The sequence below is a fragment of the Lethenteron reissneri genome, chromosome 45, assembly GCF_015708825.2.
Source record: "Lethenteron reissneri isolate LAM-NWPU_2019-01 chromosome 45, ASM1570882v1, whole genome shotgun sequence".
Lineage (NCBI taxonomy): Eukaryota > Metazoa > Chordata > Hyperoartia > Petromyzontiformes > Petromyzontidae > Lethenteron > Lethenteron reissneri.
In genome coordinates, this window is record NC_083823.1 from 3243196 (window position 1) to 3256864 (window position 13669).

Genomic DNA, 13669 nt, shown 5'->3' on the forward strand with positions numbered 1-13669 from the left:
CGCTGGTCTGCGCCGCACATAAGGCTTCGGGTCTAAGTAATTTACCCTCTGATGTTAACGATATTTGCGCAAAATGTATTTTCATGACGTAAAATGCAACCTTCCCTTAAAAATCGTCAGGTGTTTTCGTTTGCATGCATTTTGTATTCTCGCTGAAGACAATGATTATTTTGAGTTGAAAGGCGACTGTGATAAATCCTGTGCAGTCTTCATTGCCCAAGGTTGTACGCATTATCTCGCGTCCTTGCATTTCAACCGCAAAGCCACTTCCAAACCACGGTACAGAAAAGGTATCCTCACAATTAAAATAAATCGAAAAACCTAAAAAAAACGTCTCTCGATGAGAATCTTTCGAAAATGTTTTTTATCCAAAATGACACGGACACTGCACTACATCCAGTAAACATGAACGTTGGCGTTTGGTTGGGACAATATCAGCCAAACGTTGGTGCAACGTTGAGCCAATGTATCATGTTTACTGGACACGTACATCCTGTTGTTGAGCGGGACACAAGATCGGACTCCGAAGATCATGTGACTGCTCCATCACACCACGTATGCGTCGCTTTTTTTCCCCCGCCATGCCAACTCAAGTTGTGCAGCAAAATTGCCAGGCGTATTATTGGGCATAATTTTCCAAAATGTCAAACATAATTCAGGTTCATAATAATAAAAACATTTATTTTATGTTTTTATTTTATTTCCTTCTACGTGACTTTACCGAAAGAACCAAGAATATGAATCCCTGCAGTCACGAAAGCTTTAAATCAAAATATAATTCAACGTTTTTTTTTAATTAGTAAAAAATGGCCAACACACAGATTATCTGGAGCACTACCTCAGGCACAGCAAGCTCAACTCGCCTCAGCTTTCCCCTCGACACACCCTCTCACCATCCCGACTCCTTACCACCACCAGCCGAATGTTTGTACCAGGAAGGGCACACCTTCATTGGGTCAAGGTATTTTTATTTTATAATTTAATCTTCCATGACAGCAACTATTTAGCATTTCCCCCCAGTTTCATTCCGATTGTGCTATAGACATTGCGTCGTGAGACAAATGATACATTCAGATCCCTAGCAGGAACAGTGCAAAACTTTGTGTTCGACAACAGCCTGCGGAAGTGGATATTATGGAGCTACCTCTGAGGTCACGTCACGTGACCTCCTGACGCACATAATGAGGTGCAGGAGCACTTTCTCACCCACCCCTGTCGCAGGGCAATATTCGTCACATACAGTCAAATTGCTATTTCAATTCTCAGGTCTGGAAATGTAGGCAAGGTACGTGCAATCATTGGTGACCAGGCCGAGACCATCAACTTCGCTACATTCGAGAACTCAGTTTTAACCAAAGGTGTCCGAACCCCGGATTCGGACACAACATTTAAGCGGACAGCGTCCTTTTTAAAAGCTGACCTCGTTATCGCCGGGCGGCCATGAGAAGGACAAACACTCATCGGAGGACACGGGGCAAAATCCTGGCTGTCAGGGCAATGGTGATTAAAATGGGAAAAGGAAATAAAAGGGCAATTAGGGACATGAATCACCCAAGGTTCAACACAGCTGGGATGACAAGCGCTTGCTGGTTGGCGTCACTGACGCACGTCAAACGGCGCGGAGAGAGAATACATTACTCAACGTTGACGGGCGGTTAGCACAAGAAGGTGGGTGGGGGACGGGACGGGGGGGGGGGTTGCGGTGATTGTGGCCTCTGGCTGCAATGCAATCGTCTTTGTTGCTGTTGTTGCAGACACTGCAGAATTATATCCGGAGAAGTATGGCTTGTTTTGCAATTAAATACAAACACATCGACAAGAACAGCCAAATTGTAACTCCATCACTGCCTTCTTGGTTCTTTCGGTAAAGTCACGTAGAAGGGAAGTAATAAAATAATAAAAATAAAACATAATAAAATAATTCTCACGACGTTTCGGCCACAACGCAAGCAGCCGTCCTCAGGTGAAAACCAGGTCCGTCGAGGCGACAGAGCCATTCAGACTCTGTCGCCTCGACGGACCTGGTTTCACCTGAGGACGGCTGCTTGCGTTGTGGTCGAAACGTCGTGAGAATTATTTTATTATGTTTTATTTTTATTATTTTATTACTTCCCTTCTACGTGACTTTACCGAAAGAAGATGAATCCCTGCAGTCACGAAAGCTTTAAATCAAAATCCATCACTGCCATCGGTTGAGTTCCATCCGCTGCGAGATGAAGTCCTCCCAAACCTGCATTGGTCCCGCAATACCAAAAAATCCATTTCGCATCCTGAAACACCGATTTCATTGCTCCATCTCCACGGCGCTCTTCGTTTTCCTCAGTGTGTTCTCTCGATCAGTCTCAATGAAACCGCCACCATTCCCTCGGGGGAAGCGTCCTGCCCAAGGCCGTTTACCGTTTCTTAATATCGTCCCCGAGATCACGGTGGGCGAGATGTTAACTCCCTCGCCTGGTATGCAGAACGTCGTAGGTTCGATCCCGACCCTGACGCAAGTACATTTGGAGTTTGCATGTTCATCCTCGTGGTCGCATGGATTTTTCTCTGGGTCCCTCGGTTTTCACCCTCCCACATTTAGAAACATGCGTTTTAAGTAACTACATCATTAGACCTCCTTTGGCAGTATCAAAATATCCTAATAGGGTTTTTCCCCTTTTTTCTGGCAACAACACTGAAACATTTTTACAAGGAATCATGTGTGCATTAACCACAATACAAAAAAGGGGAAAAACCCTCTTATTATATTTTGGTACTGGCAAAGGAGGTCTAATGATGTAGATGCTCAACCCGAGCTCTCAGTACTCTGATAGTGCATTGTCTTTGAGCAGTACGCTTTTTGGCGTCCTCTGGTCCAACACCAATGGAGACTAGGCTCTAAGAAAAGCTGTCTCGGGTGTGGACCAATCAACTTCAAGGACAGTGCATATCATTATCATTATCAGAGTTGTTTCTTTTTGTTTGCATTTTGACTGCTTGTGTTGTGGTTATTGCAAACATGATGCCTTGTATAAAGGTGTCAGTTTTTGTACCAGTTTAAAGGGTAAAAACCTACTACTATAAAAAGTTTAGTTTATAGTTTCAGTCTATTCTCCGTTCCACACGGCCCTCTCGCGGAGTCCCGGTGTAATCCCAAGCATCTCTCCAAGCTTTTGGCACTTTTTCAGCTCCTGTTCTATTTCCTGCGTCAGCGTCCGAGTTTCTCATCCACACGCCACAACAAGCGATATGTACCGATTGAACACTTTCCTCGTAGCTCATATTCAATGATCCTAATCTGCCCAAGATCAGACACTCGTCACTGTTAACCATGGTCAGGAATCAAACTCAAGTTGCCATGTCCGTAGCACAGTGCATTAACCTCCTGCATTACCACTCTACACACAAATATAATACACAGACACACCTACACACACAAAGACCCCCCCTTATAGCCTTAAACAGACTGTTGAGGCAAGGGCTGTTAGCGAGTAGCACCTATGAAGGCCGGCACGGCACACGAGAGGGTGAGGGGCCATCACCATGCCCGGCCGCCTTTGTCTCCCGAGTGCCGATGTTTACTACACACCGTACCAAGTAATCAGTTGAGGATGAGTCGACCTAGGGGAGGCCCAGGACCAGTTAAGATAATCGTCACCGGTGTTGGCCATGAGCAGGAATCGAGCTTGGGTCACAGGGCAGCGCGCTAACCGCTACACTACCGCTCCAAACACACACAGAGATAACAAAGATCCCCCGTATAGCCTGAACAGACTGTAAGGGCAAGTGCTGTTAGCGTGCACCTATAAAGGCCGGCACGGCACACGAGGGGGTGGGTGGCCAACACCACGCCCGGCCGCCTTTGTCTCCCCAGTGACGATGTTTACACACCGCACCAGGTACTCATTCGAGGCTGAGTCGACCTAGGGGAGGCCCAGGACCGGTTCAGATAATCGTCACTGTTGGCCGTGAGCGGGAATCGAACCCGGGTCGCCGGGTTCGTAGCGCAACGCGCTAACCGCTACACCACCGCTCCCACACACACACACACTGACACACAACCACGATACACCACGGGATACATCCAGGATACGGCACACATCCTGACCCACGTACAAGCGAGAAGACGAAAAATCGCTGCCGCAACTCCTGTTCACAACGATCAATTAAATATACGACGGCAGTGGCAGCAGTCGTGCGACACAGCGCCGGAAATTACACGGCAATCCATAGCGGAATGCGTCAGCGGCGCAATGAATCTCCGCCAGCGACCGCCGCTTTGTTTAAACTTGGGCTCGTAAAATAAAATAAATAAGAGGAGCGCCAGGCGCGCTGCCTTTTGTGCCGGTGGCGGCGGCGGCGGCGCTAATGAAATTGGGCGCTCGTATTTGCGCGAGCGGCACCTTCGTAGGGCCTCGGCGGCGAAGGAGGAGAGAGCGGCTGGCTCGGGAGGCGGGGGGGGGGGGGAAGCGGCGAATGCATCCGCAGGGCCGGGGAGGCATTGAATCAGCACTGCCATTGAAAATGTGGCTTCAGCATTGTGGGTGGCTTTCTGTCTGTTTCTGTGAGTCCCTCTGTAGGGAGCGGTAGCGTAGAGGATTAGTGCGCTGACCTACGAGCTCGGCGAGCAGAGTTCGATTCCCGTTCACGGCCAGCGTCAGTGACTATTATCTGAACAGGTCCTGTGCCTCCCCTAGGTCGACTCAGCCTCAAAGTGGTACCTGGTGCGGTGTGTAAAAACATCGCCACTGGGAAGATAAAGGCGGTCGGGCGTGGTGCTGGCCGGCCACCCCCTGGTGTACTGTTCTGGCCTTCATAGGTGCTACTCGCTAACAGCACTTGCCCCAACAGTATGTTAAGGCTATACGGGGGATCTATGTCTTTGTCTAAGGTGCTTTTGTACGTCTGTCTGTGACTGTTTACCGGACGTGGTGCTGCCCTCCCCATTCGTGCATCGTGATGCCCTTCATAGGTGCTTGCTACCAGCACTTGCCCCAGCAGCCTTTAGCTCTATAAGGTGGATCTTTGTCTTTACACCGCGCGTCGTACCTTGGCGTGTGCCCGTTGGAGGTACGGGAGCGTGAGAAAGAGCGGATCGACGCGGGTACACAGCACCAGCTTTCCATCTGCACCATCAGGAGGGTGGGGTGGTGGTGGTGGGTGGGGTAAAATGTGGGAAATGGTGAGGGTCAGCGACTACAATCGTCATCACTGTCGAAGCCAGCACGCGGTGCCATCGCTCCCTTCCCCTTGCTAGGTCTTGCCTGCAGCTGTTGGTCCTGTCAACAGCCAACGCTCGACATCATGGGACCTCCTTAGCCAGTACCAAAATATGACAATAGGTTTAGACCAGAGGATGCCAAAAGGCCAAAAGGCGTCCTCTGGTCTAACACCGTTTTGAGACGAGGCTCAAAAGAAAGCTGTCTCTGGTGTTTCAAGGACAATGCATCTGTGCGAACTTTCATGGCGAATAAAACCCTTTCTGATTCTGATTCATGTGTTATCAGAGTACGTTATTGCTTTACATTCTGACCACAAGCATTGCGGTCAATGCAGACATCATTCCTTGTAAAAGGTTTCAGTTTGGTGTTTTGACATCTCAACACAGCTGTTTTGTTGCCAGAAAAAATGGGAAAACTTATTCTCAACCAACACTCTGTGAACCACTCATGCAGTCCCACCAATCCCACCAGTGCCACCATCATCACCAACAGTCCCACCATCGCCACTATTCCCACCAAATCCCACCAATATCATCAATCACACCAGTCCCACCAATTCCACCATTACCACCAGTCCCACCAATATCATCAATCACACCAGTCCCACCATCACCACTATTCCCATCAAATCCCACCAATCTCATCAATCACACCAGTCCCACCATCACCACTATTCCCACCAAATTCCACCATCACCACCAGTCCCACCAGTCCCACCATTCCCACCACCACACTTTGGCTGTAATTCTTCAATTTGTAACGTAGTGGACATGTCCTGTATGGCCGACAGTTAGTTACATCATCATCATGGCCACCACCATCTGGCTTTAGGTCTTCTTATCGTTCCACTCACTGTGTGACTTCAGAAGTTTCCCCAAATGAGTTAGAGACTCTGTGATGCTCTCCTGAATAAGCAAATAAGTGACATTATAACAATAATTTCGACGACCCCTTCTCGGTCCATCAACAGTGCTCACTGCTGGCTCTGTGAAGAGGAGTCCACAGAAGCAGACATCGGAGAACTAGAGATGGGCGCGATGCTGGCCACCCACCCAATCAAGTGCTGTCTCAGCCTTCATAGGTGCTACTCGCTAGACAGGACTTGCTCCAAAGGCTATACGGGGGACCTTTGTCTTTGTAAGTGGGCGAGGTGGTGGTGTTGGTGGCACAGTGGTTCAATGTCCCGCTCACGGCCAACATCAGTAGCCAAATGATCTCAATCCAGGAGAGAGACAGATGTAGTGTTGAGTGGCGCGCTGTTGTGGGTCGACCGAGCATCACGTTCTGCACTATGAGACCTCCTTTACCAGTGGCAAAATATAGTAGTAGGTTTTTACCCTATAAACTGGTACAAAACTGACACCTTTATACAAGGCACCATGTTTGCAATAACCACAACACAAGTAGTCAAAATGCAAACAAAAAGAAACAACTCTGATAATGATAATACATTTTATTTTTGTTTGCATTTTGACTACTTGTGTTGTGGTTATTGCAAACATGATGCCTTGTATACAGGTGTCAGTTTTGTACCAGTTTAAAGGGTAAAAACCTACTACTACATCACGTTCTGGTCTGTTGAAGCCTATACAGGGGATCTTTGTCTCTGTACCTTCTTGCACACTCTCTCCAATCAGCCAAGACCTGGGTTCTTTTTCAGCCAATGCCCTCATCTCCAGCAAAGCCCTGCCCTTGTCCTTGCCCCCGTGCATACCATCGGCACCCACGAGGAAGGTCGTTCCTTCACCTAGGGGTCGGGGGGTGGGAGGAGAGTGGGCGTTGTGTGTGCACGTCAGTTTGTGTTCGCAACAATAAGCAAAATAGCTTCGGGAGCAGCGTTCCTGATAAGGCAGCGGTCGGGAACCTATGGCTCGCGAGCCATATATGGCTCTTCCAGTGACGGCATATGGCTCCCAGACAATTTTGAGTTGAAAAAATAAATAAAAATCAGTTTGGAACCGATTTTAAAATACTTGTGATATTGTTTAATAATACTGTGTCATTTTAAAGTAAACAGAAATTAGTTTTGAAGATAAATTTCACGGGTCACGCCTGCACGAAGCTCAACCTCACCACGTATGAACCAGACTACAAGGCCATCAGCAAAACCACGCAGCACCAGAAGTCGCATTAAAAGTAAGACATATTTAATTTATTATACGTAAAAAATACTATATGGCTCTCAATGAAATATATTTAGAAATATTTGGCTTTTATGGCTCTCCCAGTCAAAAAGGTTCCCGACCCCTGTGATAAGGGTTTTGCGGGTGTTTGAGTAAATATGTAGAACTTCTTTCACATCGCACGTAGCCAACCGTGTGAATCGGAGGTGCGGGGGAAGGACAAAAACATTTAAACAAAAATCAGTTCTAAAGAGTTTGAAATCTTGGTCATTTAAAAGTGCATTGCTCCAGCGGCTTCCTAATAACGGAAGGAAGAGCGTTCCAGACAGCCGCAGAAGTGCACCTGAAAGCGCGAGTAATTTCCCCTACACTTGTGATGCGAGCGGGTAAGACCGAAACGCGCCCAGTCTCGTCAGATCTCACAAAACGAGCAGGGTTTGGCGCCTGGGATGAGTGCTGGGATGTGTGACCACCATCTACAGAAGGCAATGGAGGCGTTGTGGGCAGCAGAGGGCAGTGAAACAAAACCCGCTGTTGTTTCAACCCACGCCGACCAGTATACGTGCCGATTCTATCTAAACTATGTTTTCATTTTATCAGGTAAGGCCCGCTGAGCTATACAGCTCTTTTTCAGAAGTGACCTGGCGATAAATGATAGCTCAACGAAGTGGCTTATCATGTGCAATTGTATAGCAGCCAAATACTCTAAAGGCATGTTTCTAAATGTGGAGGGAAAAACCGGAGGACCCAAAGGAAAATCCACGCGACCACGGGGGGAACACGCAAACACCAAATATACATAGGTAGAAAGAACCAAAGAGTATGGATTCCTGCAGTCACGAAAGCTTCAATCCAAATATACAGCAGCAGGCGCTAGGGTCGGGATCGAACCCACGACCTCCTGTATACCAGGTGAGGTAGTTAACATCTCCTAGCCACCATGGCACCCCATTCTTGCGTATGATGGCAGCAATGTATTCACGAGCTAAATGCCAATGTCGAGGTCTGCTGCTAGCCACAAGAGGGATTCAGGAGAGACAGGGTTTGTGTAGTTGTTGCTGTTCCTAATCCGTTGGATGAGCGCAGACGACAGTGGTTTGCTGTAGGGTCCATAGTTTGAGTTGCCTGGCCGTAGTCGTACTACTGTGACTTGTCTTTACTGTGTCTTTGTCTGTATGGGTCCCTAAGTGTCTGTGTGGGTTTGCGATTCTGTCCATAGTATGGTCGCACTCCTGTAGTATCGACACACTGGCCAACCTTGCAAGCGAGACAAAACTATTTTAAGAAGTAAAAAGAAATCATCATATTCGGCAACGTGCATTGGTATTTCTTCGCTACTGTAGAATGTATAAAATTTGGTCAAAGTATCCCTCACGGCCTGCTAGGCGGGTAGTCGACTTTGATTGATTAAACACGTTCTATTTCAGGAACTTTTCATAGGCGATATCAACTTTACAAAAGCGCTCCTCAACCTGCTCTCGTTCATTTTTAAATGCAATCTCTTTTCTTTTTTTTGTATCCCAGCCTGTCTTCAATAATCGCTCTCGGCGCACATTCCTCTGCCAAGTTGTTTCAGTTGTGTCAAGAATACGCGACGGAATATCCCCGTTAAGGATGCATGAATTATTCACCTAGCCACTTGCTCAAGTGCTGTAGTTCGCATGAATTAATGAGTAAACAAAAAATCCGAGGTCAGAGGCACCGTTGAAAGAGTGTTGCAGAAACGTGCACGTGCATTGTTAAACACTGCGGTGAATGTAGCGGCCACTAGTGGCTGCAAGAGATCAGACGATGCCATTAGATTCAACACACACCGACCGAGAAACGTCGAGTGTTCACGCGCAGGATTCGAGATTACGAATCGCGATTCATCGTGCTGACCCGGTGTGCTCAGAGGTCAGAGGTCACCGAGCCCGGCACTGCTGAGAAGCTGGGTTCGAATCCGGGTTCAGCCACCAGTGATTAAACCGGTTCCCAAGTGCGGTGAGTTGAAGGTGTCAGACTCGGTCAGCAACGACTGCACGCGTGATCGCATGTATGTATTTATGCTCAACTGCTTTCGCAGCGTACGTAGCCAACCGTGCTAATCGGAGGTGCCATTGTAACCGATCGTATTAAATTTAGTTTTGCACTGCACGGTAGGTCGCTCATTCTCGGCTTTTGAACCCCAGGTGCCTCGAGTTCTCTTCCACTTGAATTCCACGCAGTTCGGAACCCGCACCGGTTCAAGTCAGGACTTCATGCGCATGCAGATTAATGCTTTAATTGTTGTTGAATACTTTGTTTTCTATGAAGCGCCCGGTCACCTTTACACGCTATAAAAATGAAAATTGTATTGTATTAGCCGACATCGAAGCTCTCAAATGGTCAGTTTGACTTCCATGCAACAATCTCTCAGCGTAGTGTGTGTGGGGAAAGTGCACCCCCTACTGTCTACAAACTTCACTTGCAAGGATCCTGTAAAAAAATACATAACTACGGTCGGCTGTTCTCTTACACACAGGGCACACTTCTCTGCGAGACTTCCGATTGTGGATTCTTGGACTATTGACACGGCGCCGTGTATTACTGAAATTAATCGGCGGGGAACTACGTAAAACATATACATCATGTAATTAATAACTGCATTGTTAGACCACTAGAAGCCAGTGTTATACAAATCCTACGTTATTAATTCTCAAAGCTGGAATAATCTGAATTATGTAACACGCTAAATTTAACACGGCATGGATTTTGTGTGTGTGCAGTCATTCGTAACCAAGGCTTAGACCACCAGCTCACTAGACTTGAGAATTCGGTTTATTCCTGCAACGACTAATTCCTCGATTCAAAACCGAATGGGGGCGAGGGAGGTTATGAGCGATGCGAGTTTGGTACCTCTGACATTATGAACTGCCTGCATAGACACTAGCCGGCTCATAATCTGTGACTGTCACTGTTTCATTGCTTTTATGGCTTTATTTTGGTGATTTTTGAAAAGTTTTTCGGTTTGGCCATGTTTGTTTGTTGTAGTACAGAGTTAGACTGATGGCCTAAATCTAAGTTGTCTTGTGGTTGTTGTTGTTGTTTGACTTGCATCCCACTGGGATTTTTGCACAGGGTTGGTGTACGGTGATTTTTTCTGCAATATTTTGCTGTCTTTTCTTGGATTTTCTGTTTGCACATAGTCACTTTAAGATGTTTTTTGTTCATGTTTTTTGTTTGTTACGGTTGCACCCGATTCAAGAGCCGAATGGCTCACAGGGCTATACCTAATAAATGAAACTTGAAACTTGAAGTGTATTTTTGTTTATCCAGGTGAGAGCTCAAGACCACAGGATGAGTCTCATTTGCAACGGCAATCTGGGTCACAAAACTGACAAAAACCAAAACAAATTAAATTTAAGTGCAGCAATGAAGCAAGTAGGAATTTGGAAGGAAAAAAAAACTGATGTGTCAGATGGGAAATAGACATGAATGTTGATCGATAATAAATTTACAGTCATTCAAGGTCGGCACGGGTAGATTATATTCACTCACCAAAGTACAATTACAACTAAGTTATACAATCAAACAGATGCATGTTGACTATTGTGTCAATGTGTAAACGAATAAGGCTAAATGTGAAGAGCAATTGCAATGCACTTGTTGACGCCATTGCAGAATTCAAACCTGTTTTGGGGTGCGGGAGTTTGATGAAATGTGGGTCGCAGTCGGAATTCTCAGCTTCCTTTAGGAACCATTCTAGAGTAAAACACAGCCACATATAAGACAAAGATCCCCGTACAGCCTGAACAGACTGTTGGGGCAAGTGCTGTTCGCGAGCACCTATAAAGGCCGGCACGGCACACGAGGGGGTGGTCTGACTAGTACCAAACATTCGCCTCTCCAGTGCTGGTGATAATACAGGGAGAGTGCTCCAAAAAAATGTTCACACTTCTAAGAATTTGCAAAAATACCACGAGAAATTGGCCTCCGAGCTCTGGAGACCACCTGGAGAAGATTTCAGGCTTTCAGTGGAGACTTTTTGAAGCTATTAACATACATTTGTTATCATGTTACAGTGTATTATCCGTTCTTTTTTCCATTAAAAACGATAGTCTCATGCAAGTGTTCACATTTTTTTTAAGTACCCGAATGCTTGGTGAGAATAATTATTGAATCTTAATTTTGGAGCTATCGTGACTGCAGGAATTATTCTGTCTATTTAAGGCCACCCCACAGAGACGACCACCCCTCTCTGTACCTGTGTTGCTCTCTCTATGTATCTTGGTGATATCTGTCTGCTTATATGTCCGTCTATAGTTTTCTGGTTAGATTTTATGTCGCTATTTCATTATACCTGATGATGATTGCTTGTGTTGCAATCGAAACGTCGTATGCTATTATTTAATTTATTATTTGATCTCTATACGTGACTTTACCGAAAGAACCAAAGAATAATAATTATTTATTTGCATTGCTTACATCATGCTGTGCCGTCGTGCAATGGTTAACACACTGGACTTTAGAGCGCGGGTTCGATTCCAGAATCAGAATCGTCATTTAGATTGTCGGAGGAATCCCATGGGGCAATCGAAGCTCTTGTTAGCAGATAAACGAAGCAGGAGCAGGCTAGCAAGTTACACTCCATTTCAAAATAAAATAATTGTGGGCAATGTTTCAAGCAGATCGGATGCGGTGGGGGAAAAGTGTGGGATCTCCCACCTCTTCCAAGACGGCCGGTCAGCCGTGGAAGTGGTGGGAAATGTAACTGTGGGAGCTCCCTCTAGTGGGAGGAGGCTTCCGCCAACAGTGGCGCGAGCGGGAAATTGCAGGGCCTGCGCCTTGAACATCGTTTCCATGCGATTCTTGAAATGCGAACTTCCAAGATACGGGACCTATCGATAATTAACTAAACACAAAGTATATAATATAGGTTTTTGGATTAGAGTTTTTTTTTTGGATGAACCCAAATTGGTCGCGAAAGCCTACGTGTTAAATAAATCTCTTTGCCTTTTAAAATCGTGCAGGTTCAAAGGGGGGTTATGAATGAAGGACAGCAGAGCGAGAGAACGCGTGGCTTGCATTGAGCGGGATTGGGGGGGACGTGGGAATGGGGTGCAATAGGCAGGGAGCTAAAACAAGGCGTAGGTAAGATAATTGTCGCCTACAAAGTCACAAAATAAGTATAACCCGTAAAAACAAAGTTTTTCACTATAAATCCTTTATATGCGTGGCGGCTAGAGTTCTCTCGTCCTCTGGCTTGAGATGGCTGCCGCCTATGGGTCAGATGATTGTCTGCCAGTATTAAGCAATTGGTAATTAAATATTTAATTTGTTTTCCCTAAACAGTGTGAAATTTTGGAAAAAAAATTTCACGAACATTAATTGTCTCGCACAACGAGTCTGTGCGCAAAATGTCAGCTCGATTGGATCACGGGAAGTGGGTTAAAAAACGACCGAAAGATTTGCACGGTTGTAAGCAAGCAAGCAAACTTAATATAAAGGATTTAATGAAGTCTCCTTTTGAATGCACGAATCGGTCACCGGTGCACTTTAACGCGTAGGCTTTCCGGACCAACTTTTTTATTCCTTATTAAAGTTGTGTTTCGTCGGGTTAGATCGCGTAAATATAAATGTCGTTAACCAACCACCACCCGACACAGGCAATAAGTAAGGTTTGTAACGTAAACAAAACGTGCCAATTAAGTTACAATTTTAGCACACCGGTGAGCTGAAACAGTATGCAGACGATACCGCAGAGTTCAATTCTTCATGAGCCGAATCAATGGGTGAATTAAAGCGGCCGTGGACGTAATTCAATGCACTCGCAATGACTTTCCCACTGACAGTTGGACTTTAAGGGCCATCTGCGCACAAAGATATCAATGAGATTATAAAGCACCTCAACAAATTCATAACGAACACCGACCAGTGTGTGGCATTAAAGGGAAAATGTGTAAATTGCGACTTGTATTCAATAGGCAACTTGTTTCGCCTATTGAACACGTGTGTGTGGCATTAACATGAAAACATAATAGGGCGACGTTTCGGGCAATGGCCCTTCATCACAGCACAACGAGACGGCGAATGAAGTGCAACGAATGCACTTTGCGTAAAACCAAAACAAACAAAACTAAACGGGTACCGGGTAGAACCATGACCCACTGCCTCTCCGGCGCGATGCTCATTCTCGACATAGCGCGGCGAACGCCCCAGAAGGCCCGGGGAAGCAACGTCCGTGCGCAACGTTTTTACAACGTTTGTACAACGTTCAAAACGCCTCAAATGGAGTCGATTCGGAGTCTTGGGGCATCCATCCACGGCGCGCCGAGTCGAATGAACACGTGGGCGGATCCGGATTTGCGCGGGAAAGTTGGACTCGTC

The 13669-nt window shown here is 46.3% G+C and overlaps 1 protein-coding gene across 1 annotated transcript; it reads right to left on the bottom strand.

Moving 5' to 3' along the window:
* Positions 1-3083: 3083 nt before the first annotated feature.
* On the bottom strand, positions 3084-13667 carry LOC133353812 (ribonuclease H2 subunit B-like). The gene is made up of 5 exons (XM_061570233.1): positions 13431-13667; positions 10973-11044; positions 6811-6945; positions 5026-5102; positions 3084-3179 (listed from the first exon to the last, which is right to left on the bottom strand). Exons 1-5 carry the CDS (start codon positions 13480-13482, stop codon positions 3084-3086), a joined length of 432 nt encoding a protein of 143 aa, XP_061426217.1. The 5' UTR covers positions 13483-13667.
* Positions 13668-13669: the final 2 nt, after the last annotated feature.